Source organism: Scomber japonicus, chromosome 21 (assembly GCF_027409825.1).
Source record: "Scomber japonicus isolate fScoJap1 chromosome 21, fScoJap1.pri, whole genome shotgun sequence".
NCBI lineage: Eukaryota > Metazoa > Chordata > Actinopteri > Scombriformes > Scombridae > Scomber > Scomber japonicus.
This window is the reverse complement of record NC_070598.1, coordinates 16469760-16484350: the sequence shown is the minus strand read 5'-3', so window position 1 is coordinate 16484350 and position 14591 is coordinate 16469760. Positions and strand designations below refer to the sequence as shown.

At 41.2% G+C, this 14591-nt stretch overlaps 1 protein-coding gene across 1 annotated transcript in view; it reads left to right on the top strand.

Moving 5' to 3' along the window:
- Positions 1–13765, top strand: part of ctnnd2a (catenin (cadherin-associated protein), delta 2a) — a 215672-nt gene extending 201907 nt beyond the window's left edge. Inside the window, exons 21-24 of the mRNA XM_053342297.1 lie at positions 6944–7070; positions 11907–12038; positions 12323–12393; positions 13343–13765. Coding sequence (XP_053198272.1) covers positions 6944–7070; positions 11907–12038; positions 12323–12393; positions 13343–13765 — 753 coding nt within the window. The remainder of the gene's footprint in view (positions 1–6943; positions 7071–11906; positions 12039–12322; positions 12394–13342) is intronic.
- The last annotated feature ends 826 nt before the right edge of the window (positions 13766–14591 follow it).

Below are 14591 nucleotides of genomic sequence, written 5' to 3'. Positions count from 1 at the left end.
TCATGCACAGGTGCGAACACATATATGAAGGCACACATAACTTTTAAGGTGTTAATGCGAAAACAAAATCTCTCAACTATTTCGTTCCACCTGTTCTGAGAGACAAACAAAAAGCTTCCAACTTAATATCCAACAAAGTGACTTCCACAGATGAAGATGTTGTTGTGGGCTCTGACTGAGCTCAAGTCTTCCAAATTTTTTCTACTGTCACTTCAGGACAGGCTGCCCCATGGCATCAGTGTGTCCTCGCCTCATCCCGTCGACCGTGTCCCTTTTTTCATTTGTCATCCTCTCATCCTCAGTATAACACAGAACAGTATTCCCATGTGGCCCCTTGGAGCCTCATCTGCTTCACACTTCTTTAATCATCGCCACTGGATAGCATTACACTCGACTGGATGGCATAACACTCCAATGATCAGACGCAGAGGACATTGGCTTTGACGCCAGCCGGGCCTGATAACAGTCGCTTGATTTTGGTGGGCGGGGGCGACTATTTATTTGTTTACTTTTTACACCACCCATCTTTGTCTCTAATGGCAAATAAAACACCACACATTTTGAAACAATTAGTTTTGCATCTTTTTCATTTCACCCAATATAGTTTAATGAGTGAAAGACAAGACTTTTTCACTCCATAATAGCAAAAAGCCTCATCCTCATCCTTAAATTAAAACAAGATATTGTCTACAGTCAGGGTTGGCAGGGTTACTTTAAAATTGTATTCCGATACAATTACTACTTATCTGTTAAAAAATCTCTCTCAAGGCTTGAATGATATTAAATTGATATTTAATGAATGAATGACAGTATTGAACAAACGTGTTCAGCAACCAGTTATCCCCTGTCAACTCTGAACATGTTACACACACATAGTCATGTCAGTAGCGAACAGTTAACAAACATCCCTGCCAACTTTTAAGTTCATTGTGTGTGTGAAGTGTGTCATGCGGTATCATCCTCTACTCAAACCTTGGTGGATTACCAAGTTAATTTTTTCTCTCGTTTCTGCTCTGCTCATGTTTGGGACTTTTACAGTGCATGGTAGTATATTGTTCTTCACTGTAAAATGTGTTTTAAAATTGTAATCTCTTACTGTAGGAGAATGCAGTTACCTTTTTTGTATCCTAATTACATGACGCCATTATTATTACATGTATTCCGTTACTCCCCGAGCTTGTCTATAGTCCATGTTGTAACATCTCCATTCCTCCTAATCCTACATGCATCTTGTAAAGCAGTTAAAATGTCGCTGTTACCCAGGGCAACTTTCATTAAAAACAGCAGAAACCATTTAAATTCTCACACACTTTGACACTGTCTTAAGCAGTTCAGCTAGTTAAGCTGTTGTGTTATGCTATATACATTTACTCTAAAAAAATATATTTTTAAAGGCTGATAGAAGTCATACCTTGCTATTAACTTTCTAAATTGCATGAACTAAGCCTGGTTAGTGCCAAAGCAGCCTAATTTTATAACTGTGGAAATTGTTACGTTAGAGGATCCACACTTTGACTTTATCACCCGAGTGCAGAGCTCGAAATAACTGACTTTACTGCTAGTATCCCTGCATGACGTATTAGTTCATGGGTGTTTGGTGCTGCAAAAATCCTGTTAGCCTCCAATCCAAACATGGATTAGCATACAATTTAGACAAGAGTGGAGCCGGGTGTCTCGGCAAAATGTTTGTGAGCATGAGCAAAAAGGGGGGGACAAACAGAGGGCATCAAAAGAGGAAGAGGGCAGAAAGAAAGAGTGAAGTGAGGAAAGAAAGTGAGGTGAATTCTTGAAATGTTCGGGGTTTGAAAATAAGCATACCTGAGTTATGTGTGTGTGTGTGTCTAGTTTTGTAAAGTGGTGAAGAGTGTAGGGTCAATAATGAGTCAATTTGAGCTGTGTTGTTTGCTTTGAAGTAAAGTAAGTAATGAGAGCGTTTGAAACACATTTTCTAACTGTGGAATTTTGTGCATGGATATACAGCACATGTATGTTTGTGTCTGTGCATGTGAGTGTCTGTGTCTCTGAATCAGTGTGTTTTTGTCAAACTGCAGTAAGGAAAGTTAATCACTTCCTACAACAGTGCCATGGGAGCAGTCGAGGCTGAGAAAGAGGGAGAAAAAGAAGAGAACCGCAACAGGACTGGAGGCTGGGCAGCCCAGCAGTTTTTGAATGCGCTAAAATGGAAAAAGTTGAGGGGCCATAAATAAACAGTAACGCTGTATGAAAATAGCATCTGAGATGACTTGAAAGATCGGTGGTGCAGCAGTCATTAATAAACCAAAGCCAGAATGTGTTTGTAGCAAAACAAGCTCTGACTTTAGGATGAATCATGTATAATCGTCTCCAGAGTGCCGTAAAACTCTACTTTTACCAGAGTTTATTTGGATTATTTGACACAATGTGTCCTTGTTCAGTGTGTGTATGTGTGCTGTGTTTCATCTACAGTTCCCCGGAGGAAAGCCACAGGTCAGTGTTTTGAGTAAACAACAAATGTGCAGTACTGTTCAGTCTGGGGATAACAATAGAAAACAAGGACTTGAAACACTTTGTAAATAAACCAAACACACATACTAAACGCTAAGTTTTATACTGCATATTCACACCGTTACACTTCCTAATAACCATGTTGTATACTTAATATCTGTTGGGCTGCCATGCCTCATTTCTTGATAAATGATCTCGCCCAGGCACTTAATCAGACACACTCTCACACTCATATCACACACATATATCATAAACATACACAAATCACAAAAAGCAGATACACACATGCATGACAGATGGGGTTCAGGGTCGGAGAGATGCTGTGTTTGTCACACGTGTGACAGATTTACAGTATGCTCCAGCAGTGTATAATTGAGTATGTGGGTGTGTTTTTGTGTGAGAGAAATGTCTGCATGTACTGTATGTGCAAGTTCATTGTTTGCACTGCCTTGCCCTCTGCAGGATCATTGCACACATAATGTTCGAGATGTTCTTGTAAATAAAATGAACACATTTGAAAGAAAGAGGCCAGAAAGTTTGCACCATAAATGTCATCATGCATATTTCTTTTTCTCCTGACAAAGTAGCTGTCACAGTCTGAGCCTCCGACTGTAATGAAACAAACAACACACATGGGGTGCTTCAAGTAGGTCACAGCAAATACTTTGAATTATTTACAAATGCTTAGTTTTTCATATTTATTCCCAATATTTGGTTTGTACAGTTGTATATTAAAACGTGTATACAATATAAGCCTGACCTTTCAGCGATGAGATTCTCTTCTTCTAGAGATTGTTAAAATTAGCTACCATGCAGCATAAACAGGAAAAGACAGTGAGAAGGAGATGAGCGGTTTGGAAAACTTCAGTAGACATCAAACCAACGGCGGGCCTCAGAAGCTGCTTCTGTGTTTTGCCTGGTTTCTCTCTGATGTTCACCTGTGTCAGACAGGGAGAGGCAGAGAAAGAGGAGATGAAGGTGCGGTGCGATAGCCTGTCTCAGTGAAGAAGCGAACAGTATTTAAGGATGACACCGAGGCAGAGCTGCAGCACACTCTTACAGTATTTTGGGCCATTTGGAATAAATGCAGCGCTACAAAACTGGGTGCTGACTGATTGTTGTATTGTTTTCTGTGTTCACACGTGTGTTATGTTTGTATGTATGTATATTCTCTGTTCTGTTTTCTTCTTTTTTTTTCTCATTTACTTTCTGTGCCGATGTTGATGTGAAGCACTTTATAACCTGTGTTAAAAAAGGTGCTATTTAAGTAAAGTTTCACTTACTTCCTTATATACTTACTGTGAAGGTCAGTTCCTAAATCACCAGTACCACAAGCAACCAATTAATGCATGCAAAGGTCAGGGGCAAATTATTCCTGTGAGCAAGGATGGATCATATGAGAGTGAAGCGCTAGCAACTATAAATCTGAAAATCTAAGGGTGAAATGAGAGAGTGAGAGAGACAGAGAGAGAGAGAGAGAAAGAGGATTGAACGACTGAAAAAAATGACAATGTTCAGTGGGCACTGAGGCCCAGAGGGGACCCACCACTCATCATCTGTAACCTTTTACAATTTTTGCCATAATTTCCTTCTAGCATGATCGCTGCTAGACACACACATTCACTTAATTTGTTGGGGCAGTAATTGCTTTTTACCTCGCAGTCCTGCGACCTTCAACTAACCATCCAGTGATGGTGAGAGCAACAGGCAGAGTGGTTGCTTGGCAACCAGCTCTCCTTTTTTTCTCCTCTCAATTTTACAGTAGGAGCTGAAAGGAGTGTTAGAGATTGTGTGTGTTTTTCTGTGTGTGTGTGTGTGTGTGTGTGTGTGTGTGTGTGTGTGTGTGTGTGTGTGTGTGTGTGTGTGTGTGTGTGTGTGTGTGTGTGTGTGTGTGTGTGTGTGTGTGTGTGTGTGTGAAAGAGAGAGAAAGAGAAAGAGAGAGGTGGTGGGTGTAAAGAGAAGTAAAGGCAGGTAAGGAGAGGAGAATAGTTGAGAATAAGAAAGATCAGTTACTCCACATGGAGCAGGTGATTGGACATGTCAGCTTGCAATGTAAAGAACATACTGACAGACACTGAACCAGCATAACAGTGGTTTTCAAAATTGTGCAAAAACTAATAGAAATGACTCAGAAATGCAGCAAAACTGATTTGCTCCCATATGAAATTTTATATTTATTTAATCCATTAAACCTTGATATAGATATCAAATGTTTCAGGCTTATATGGAGTCACGGTTTTGAATACTGGACGGTATAAACATGACAAAGTCTCAGTGAAGACCTGGATCATGTAATGAAACTGTATGTTAAGGGCTAAAGTTAGTAATAGTAAAATTGAAACTTATTCCTAAGACCCAATTAATACATTATATATATATGTTCTCTTCTGATTATGAACATTAATGTGAATTCAATTATTGTTTTTCTGTTGCTTATAATTACATATCACTCTGCAAAATGCATTCGTCATACAACAGTCAGTGTTTATTTGAGCGGCATGACAGTTTGACAGTGTCCAATTGCACAGCGGTCCAGTGTACCATAAGGAGGTTACATGGTTTATAATGAGATATACTGGTATAAAAAAAGGAGAAAAGGAATGTGAAACAAGGTGGGTGAGAAGACTTGGAGAGTGGTGGATAAATAGTTGAGGGACAAAGGGATGGAGGGGACTGGAGTGAACTAACTTTGAACTATTCTACTGGGTGTCAGAGGATCCAGTTTTCTATTAGTCTTCAGTGCTGTGCCAGTAAATAGGAGTCAGGGGAGGACATGGGGGCCGTGCTCACTCCAGCCTTCTCTCTCTCTCTCTCTCTCTCTCTCTCTCTCTCTCTCTCTCTCTCTCTCTCTCTCTCTCTCTCTCTCTCTCTCTCTCTCTCTCTCTCTCTCTCTCTCTCTCTCTCTCTCTCTCTCTCTCTCTCTCACAGTCTATCTCTCTCACAGTCTCTCCAGGTCCATCCAGACCTCTGCCTCTCGTTACCTCTCCTCCTCTTGCCATCTTTATTCTCCTGTCATTACTCCCCCTCCATCTCCCTCCTCCTCGCTCTCATTGCTTTCTGTCATCTTTTGTCTTTCTCAGCTCTCCACCATTTCTGTCCCTCCTCCTTCTCTTTCTGCCTCATCTCCCAGTCGTCTCACTCTCCTCTTCTCCAGCCGAACTGTACTGAAGTGATCCACCTCTCCCTTGTACTCACAGTCACCACAGTCCAACCAGTTCCCCACTGCTGAGCCCCCAGACAGCAAAGCTATGATGGAACATGTCTCTATTATCTTTTATCATCTGCTTGTGCTTTGCTTTCTGAGGTACCCAATTATCTTAATGCTAAATTGAATTTGGTTCCAGCTCTGTGATTGTTGTTGACTGTCATAATCCATTTTTATGAAAAGGGCTTTGCTCCAATCATTGCTAAACTAATACAGATATGAAGTCATTGGCTCTGCAGTAATTATGCTCGTGGAGTTGTTAGTTGTATTAATTTTTTCTACAAGGACAGTGGGATATTCATTAAGCTCAGGCTTGATGCAAATATGTTCATTTGTGTTGTGTGCTGGACGGTTGTAAGAGCGTGAGTGGGTGTTGTGTATTTGTTAATGTCCTTCAGTATTCAGAAAACATTTTTTAACTAGAATACCAGGTTGGTAAACTCAAAAAATAAGATAATAATGTTACATTTTCAGTGAAGTTTACACACAAAGCTCCTTTTTGCAACAGACAATCAAGAACAAACTTTTCCTCTTAAACATTTCACATTAAGTCTAATCCATGCTGATCCATGGAAAATTGCCACTAAATGATTACACTGTCCTTCATCATGTCATATGTACAAAATTGTACATGTGCATGTGCCTTTCATCAATGTGTGTATTAGAGAAACCCTCTAAACTATGGTTTAAATACTCCCATCTGTGCTTTTGAGCGTGTACATGCTGTGACAAAGGTAGGCTACAGTCTATTTTGATATGATTCATCAACACTGAACCAGTTTTGTAGCCACTGTTTAAGTGCCACTTCATACTGTGCTCTTATCAGATGTGTGCTGTTAGAGTGTGTGTTGCTCCCTTTAAATTGTTTGAAATGGTTTAAAATTATTTTCATCCACAGGAAGTCACAGATATTTTAGTCGTAGCATTTAAGCGTTTCAAAAAATGGTTGGGTGGTTATGCATGTGGGGTTGAAAACATGTAGTCCTGAAATGTCTATAATAGATGAGTAACCATATGTGTACTGAGTAAATTCTAAGTTCATGGAGTTACAATAAATGTTTATCTCACCTACTTTGAGGTACTTAATTAAATATATTTAATGAGATTACTTACTTCATGTTTAAGGGGAAGTGACTACAGATCCTTTTTTTCATGTTTTTGTAAAATGGTCACACTTAGAAAAAGCCCTTTACCAACTGTATATTGGATTTTATGGTTGTTCAGTTACTTATCACAGTTATACTTGTCTTCCAGGACGGCTACTCCCAGTATCACTTTGTGGGCTCTGCCTCAACGATAGAGAGAGACAGACAGAGGCCCTACTCATCCTCACGAACTCCCTCCGTCTCCCCTGTCAGGACGTCCCCAAATAACCGCTCCGGTGAGACATGACAAATTCAATGGATTGATTATATGTGTATTATATCTGCTGTTTGTTCTGCTGGTCTCTTAACCAGTTTGAGTTTCAGATCTTCCAACTGAGAACATTTTTGTCAAGTGAGGTTCTTATTATGAGGTCTTCAGGTACCAAAGTTGGTTATGGTAAAAAAGGGGCAGAAAAGCTGTGGACTGTAATCATAGATCATCATACTTCAACCCAATTGAATTAAGGAGGAATTAGACCCAAGCCAAAGTAACTAGTAGGAAGAGTTTTTGGAAGAAGTTGGAGGCCTTAACTTGAGCATATGGATGATAGAATACAGGACAAGACACGTTTTCTGTTTGCATTACATTTGTTATTCAAATTCACAGTTAAACCTGCATTAGTTAATTTTGGTCACGTGGGGGCATTGAAAACACGCTAAAAACACAATATTGACATATTATCATATAAAGTTGGCTTGGCAAACTTGCAGCCAAACAGTGGCTTATTTATACATCAAGCAGACACAGAGAAAGCATTTTATTTTAGGTAATGAGTTGACTACCTGGTAAGTCCAATATTCACTTTCCCTTGAGCTCTGGTTTGGTCTCCCGCAATTCCTGAGAAAAATATGTGAATAGGCTATTTAGCAGGTAGATGCTCTACTATGTTCAACGGGTTGTTGTTAACTTTGTCTGCCATTCAGTGCCAGATAGATAACAGGCAGTGGGAGATTTATTACTGGAAACAGCTGCGTGCCAAAACACTGAGGTGTGACAATAAAAAGCTCTATAGAGCTTTGGGGAACTGCACAGTTGAGTGAGTGGGGTTACTACAAGCAATCTCTTCATTTATACATGTGTTTCAGTCACAAAGTTTTGTCTTACCTATAGTTTATTTAAAAAACTGCAACAAGAATGTATGTACCTTCAGGATGTGGGACATCCTGAAGGTATGGGATATGCATGTATCCTAATGAGTTATAATTAGACATTAGTTAGCCAGAAGCATCAACATTTACCAGTCGATCAGTCTTTACGCCAGGACTAAATAGCTGTTAGCACCAGTGCTCACCACCCACAGGCTTTCATGCTGTAAAGTGTGATTATCGTTAGCCTTTAGCTTGAGCCCATTGGCCTTCATGCTTTGCAAAGGGCGCATTAGCATTAGCTGTTAGCATCAGTAGTAGAAGGGCCTTTAGCTGTGCTTTCTCCACACCGGGCTTAGCAAGCTGATGAGGCAGAAAAGTACTTTTCCTTCCTCCCGGCTTAGCGAGGTCTTCAAGGACCGAGCTAAGAGAGAGAGACACAGGGAGTGAGGGAGGTGTGTGTGTGTGTGTGCATGTGTGTGTGTGTGTGTGTGTGCGTGTGTGTGTGCGTGCGTGTGCATGGAGGCAGAGAAAGAGAGAGGGATGAGATAAACAGAGTGTGAGATAAAGAGAAAAGGCAAGAAGGCAAAAAGAATTAGGGATTGAGGGATGGTTAATGGAGGGAGGAAGAAGTGAAGGATGACGAGTTGACTTTGGCCAGTGACATTGAAAATAAAACATTTTGAGATCATAATGAGGAGAGAAATTTGTGAACATCTGTATTACACTGGTGGAGGTGGGGATAAAATGGAAGATGGCTAGAAATGACTCCCATCTTTGCTCCCGCTCCTCCCATCTCTACTCTCCACGCCTCCTCCTTTGCCTTTCCGCTCATCCGCTCATTCTCGTTCACCCTTTTCATCTCCTCCTCCTCCTCCTCTTTGCAGTAATCCTACTTTCTTCTCACCTCTCCCTCTGATCTCTCACTCTTTACAGGCCGCCTCATCGCATGCACACACACACACACACACACACACACACACACCGGCATGCATCTGTATCTCCTCTCTGCATACGCTCCAGACAGCGATTTGGCCCCTTAGAGATGGATCAAAGGAGAAGGAGTAATGATGGTGTGCAGGCACACTGGGAGAGGAGAAGAGAAAGAGTTAGTGTGAGGAGAGAGTGGTAAAACTGGGAAAGAGATAGAGAGTAGTAGGGGAGGTTACCGGCTGCGAGCATGGCAGAGAGACAGAGGGACAAAAGAGACCTTTGCATCCATCAAGGCCCCCACGGGGTCCTGCCGTGTTTTGCACTGATAATAACAAATCTCCCAGGCTCTCATATCCAGCAGTTACAAGACAGGTCCCCACGGTAACCGTAACCAGTAGTGATGGCACCATCTCTGTGGGTGTCTGTGACAGGTTTGAGCATCCGCCTTAATGGAATCTGTTTCAGAGGTGTCAAACGATGAAAATTAAATATCAAACAGGTCAAAACATTATAAGATCCTCTTGTGCCTGTCTTCCTCTGTGTTTCTCTTGCTTTATTAAATGTTTGTCAATTTTATTCATCACAACAAATTGGTATCTCTTCCTGTTTATGTGCCTTTGTATAGTGGCATTTTTTGTGTGTGCACATAATACAATGTTTTATTAAGATGCAGGAAAAACTGTGAAACAGATAAGAGATGAGAATGCTCCTTTGCTTTTTAATGTCAAACATTTAAGGTCTGATTTAAAAGGAGAAGGAAAGTGATCCTTATAAGATGTTTTCACACCTCCACTTTTTAGTCTGGTTAAATCGTGTTCTGGTTTGTTTTCCTCTTTGATGCGATTAGTTTGGGCAGGTGTGAACACAGTAATCACTCTCGGGTGCAGACCAAAACAACTACACTGAGACCCTTTCGAGGAGGTGATCTCAGCCCAGCTCCAAACAAACTCTGGAGAAGTTGGTTTGTGTGGGAATTTGATCTGACCCGACTACTAAATGTATTCCGCAAACGGCTCCCATAGCCAGGTGGGCTTTGCATAGTGGGATTTGGGTGAGAGAATTTAACAGTTGCTGACAACTACCTGGAGAATCACTCTAGGTCAGACCTGGACTAGCACAACATAGTACATTTTATGTGTTTTCAGGACCTTCTTCCATGTGAAAAGAAACCAAACCAAAGCAAAAATGCACCAACTTCACATACTCATCAATTGATTTGGCCCAGAGCAAACAAACCCTTTGTGTTCAAATAAATAAGAGGTGCTCGGAAATCACTTTAAAAGCATTTATTCCATTCGAATACTCACATTTGTAAGTGTTTTGCCCTGCTGCTATTATCAGGTTATAGGAGAAGAGCCAATGAGAACAAATGTGTTTTTATACAGATTTTTAGAGTGCCTTTCTTCTTTTTTTAAAAAAATTTTTTGGCACAGAAACGTGGGAAATATTTCTGGTTTTGCAACTGAGAGTGGTACCCTCCATTGACTGTGTGTATGTGTGTCAGATATTCTTACACACATTCTAAGTATTGATGCGTGTGTGTTTCTCGTCAGTAGATACAGTTCCACATTCATCTGCAATTCTCCCAAAATCCAAAGTTGGGTTGAACGGGTCCAAAGATCTTATTTTCAGAATGTCCTTCACTTCTGAGGGTATACTGTATTTAAATACTATATGTATGGTGGGTAGTTACAGGAATGTTTAGCTAAGCAGACTGAAGGAGCTGATACACAGGTAGGCAGGATTCTGGCAATTCAATGTGTCAAGATAAGAGGGACTGAGTAAGCACTTTAAGTATGCTATAAGGGGATTACATAGTGACATGCTGAGTGTGTGTGTGTGCGCGTGTGTGAAAAAGAGAGACGGAAGGAGATTGGGAATAAAATAAAACACTGTACGTACAGTATGTGTGCTGGGTCTGTCCTTGTCTGTGAAGCATGTTTATGTATGTGTCTGGTGATGCATTCACCAGTAAAGTAAAAGTAAGTAGAGTAAAACGCTAGATTTTGAAATTGCAGTAGGAAGGTGTTTGAGAAGAAATCAACCATCAAGCTAAGATATACTATAAAAGTAACAGTACATTTTAAAATTAAACAAACTAATAAGATTACAATTTGCTGCTAGGCTAATCTTAAATAGCCATATTTAAGATTAGCCATAAAAAGCCATATTATGCTTTTTGTGTTTTTCTGTTATTTCTATACTGTTATGATGTTGGATATCTATGCTAATCATGGTAAAAGTTCCAACATTTGATGTCAATCATGTAAATCATCCAAATACACTCCAGTAGAGCCCCAGATTAGAAATATAGACTAGTAAATGTGCATAATATGTCTCTTTAAAGTATATTTATTGTCAGACTAACCAAATAACTCGTAGCTTCAATAATCTGACTACACAGTTCCCATCAACTAAGCCTAATCAACAATTCCAGGGTCACTTTGGCTTGAATGAAAAATGATATTGCAAACATATCCATTTTTATGTAAGTAACAGCATGAAATAACACCCACTTTATAACATATTTGAAGCATGACAGGTGGTGGTGGTGGTTGTACAAAAAAGTTGGGGACACCTTATGTTAACTGTACTGTACTGTTCTGGTGCAGTATTTGACCACACTGACTTAAGTGAACATAAATCTTTTGCATCCAATCCCATTACAATTGTTCTTAACATGAACTTGCAATGGAAGCAGCTCGTTAGTGACCTTCAATGTGTAGTTTGTCTGATTCACACTAACTTTAAAGCACACAAAGATATATGGTACCTAAACATGTACAGGCTATGACATTTTGATATTCACATAATGTGTCCAAAAACTGGTGTATGTGAGAGTGAATTCCCAGAAGTCTTTTAATATGCTTGAGGTGACCCTTTATGCTGACAAGCTAAATGATGAATAATGACTGTGCACCTTCAAAGTCCAAGACACACACACACACACAAATATAAGCACGCAGAGTGTGAAGGCTCATGCTGTTCTGGGTTTATTGCTCATTATTTGTGTGTGTGTGTGTGTGTGTGTGTGTGTGTGTGTGTGTGTGTAGCGAGCGCTCCAGCCTCCCCCAGAGAGATGATGAGTCTGAAGGAACGCAAGATGGACTACGATTCCACGGCAACCAACGCTGGTTTCCATAGCAACAAAGGAGAGCACACATCCCGGAAAGACGGCATGGCAGGTGCGTGAGTGTGTATGTGTGTGTGTGTGTGTGTGTGTTTGTGTGATGGAGAGACAGAGAAAAATTCAATTATTCTGTTTTACTCTGACGCCCCCACCCCACAGTTTTTTTCTCTCACAGTGTTTCCTAATTCCTGATTTTTGACTAAGCCAGCCGTAAAGTTTCCCACAGTTTAGTTGTATCCCTACATTATTATTATAAGAGGTAATAATTGTATTTATCTTTATCATTCATCCAAATAAAGGTGTTGTCTCACTCTTCTTTTTCCATCTCTTGTCATCCAGTTCAAGTATCCTGTGGGACGTCTACGTTGTTCCGAAACTCTTACCTGACTGATGATATCAAGCAAAACCAGGTGAGCTAATAGTTATTCATAAAAGTATGGCATGCTTTTACATATAAAGACACATAGCCATACACCAGCTCAGCAGAGTTACAAGTGTATGTGCATGTGTAGCCAAGTTCCTCATATGTTGACGTATGCTGTCAGGACAAGTTGGTTATTAGGAATGAGATAGCAGCAAGATGAAGGAGGCACACACACTCACATGAACACAAAAAGGTGTCTCACTGCGATAAGAGACACAAAACCAAAGTCTCCAATGGAGACACGCCCACAGCTCAGGCAGTATCAAACCACTGCAACCTAAAACCACACCCGACTGGCAATGAAAATCATTACCTCGGTTGATTGCGCTAATTATTTGCCTCTGTTTAATGAGTCTGCTGGTGGAGAGGGAGGGGTAATGGTAAGCACCAGAGTCTTTGACTGGGAAAATTAGAATACAAATGTTGTGGTTCTTGTTTGTCTGTATTAAAGACAATATGTAATATAATATAAGTTCCTTTGTATGCATACGAACTGAAGTTTTTCTACTTGCGGTTACATAAACTCCACTGAATAACTGAAATGGGTGTGTGAGTAAAGGGTTTTTACACATGTGACTCCATATTCACACATCTAGACACACACACACACACAACTAGCCTGTGAGATTTATATTGTTAGTGATGAATTGCCCCCTTCAATACCTGCATGTAATAGAGAATTCACAGCATGAGTCCCTTCCAAATTGATTCCTATCTTTTTTACCTATACTGCTTGCCTTTCAATCCCTTCTCCCCCATGACCTCACTCTCTACCTGCCAATCTCCTCTCCATCCCTCTACCTTCTTCTCCCTCCACTCTTTTCACTTTACTCCCATTACACACTTTTCTGTTATTCTCCATTGTTGCTCACTGCACATTACCTCTACCTCCCCATCTTTTTCCCCCACCTCTCACTTTCCCGTCACACCACCAGGCTCCGGTCCAGCCCTGCGTTGTGCCACCCCAGCCCCAGCAGGATAGTCCATCAACAGCCGTGCTAAAAGACTACGACCCCTACCCTCCCCCTCCTTCCTTCCCCCAGCCTCTGCCGCCACAGCCTCCCCCTCACAGCCAGAGCCGGAGCTTTGATGAGGCCTACTACGAGGACCAGGGACCTCCACCTCTTCCTCCATCCCAGCCACAGCCGCAGGTCCAGGTGCAGGCCCAGCCTCAGGCCCAACCCCAGCAGCCTCCGAGCACCACCGGACCACCCCGGGACCCACGGGAAGACCTGCGCATGCATCTGGGCCTCAAATCCACTGGCAACTACGTAGACTTCTACTCGGCCTCTCGGCCATACAGCGAACTGAACTACGAGACCAGCCACTACCCGGCCTCGCCTGACTCCTGGGTCTAGTTAGACTATGAAGATGGGGGGGCAAGAGGGTCTGTGTGTACGTGTGTGAAAGTGATTATTTTTGCAAGTGATCAACAGCAGAATCACACAAGGTGACAGCAATTGGCATATTGAAAAGGGATCTTGTAGCCTATGGCAGGATAATTCGTGTTCTCTAAAATAAGGGGATGAAAGGACCAGGTGGGATTAAAAAGTGAAGTCAGGTCGAGTGATTAAGAGAGACTGTGCATGTGCATGCCGACATTTTCCTTTTTTTTCCCAGGCCGCTTTATTTCTTCAAACTCAGCTCCATTGCACCAGTGTGTGGATAAAGGAGCATGTGGGACTAGATATGAAAAAGTATGTATGAAAGGGTGAAAGCATAGTGGGACATGGAAATAGAAATAGAAAAAAAGAAAATGATGAGGTGGAGAGGCTACAGAGAGGAGGTGGAGGAGGAGAGAGATGGGATCAAGAAATAATGGGGAGTGGATGAGAGAGAGCTTTTACTCTGTAGGAACAGGAAGTAGCCTGACCTTTTGTCAGATACAGAGAGAGAAAGAGTGGCGAAACAAAGATTGGCATGAAGGTTTTTGAGGAGGTCAGCAAGAATAAAAGCACAGAGAAAGATGAAAGCACATCAGGCACAAGGCAAGAAGTGGATGTTTACCATTTCACCTAAGTGATAAACGTAGCACTGCTTTTACCCCCCACACACACATGCACACATACTTTTTTTGTTGCGATGGCCTTGCCGCCTACATGGGCTTCTAAATTTGTTTTGAAGGAATGTCATCTACAGAAAGAGACTCTTCTTTTTCGTCATCATTCTTTTGCATCTTTTTTA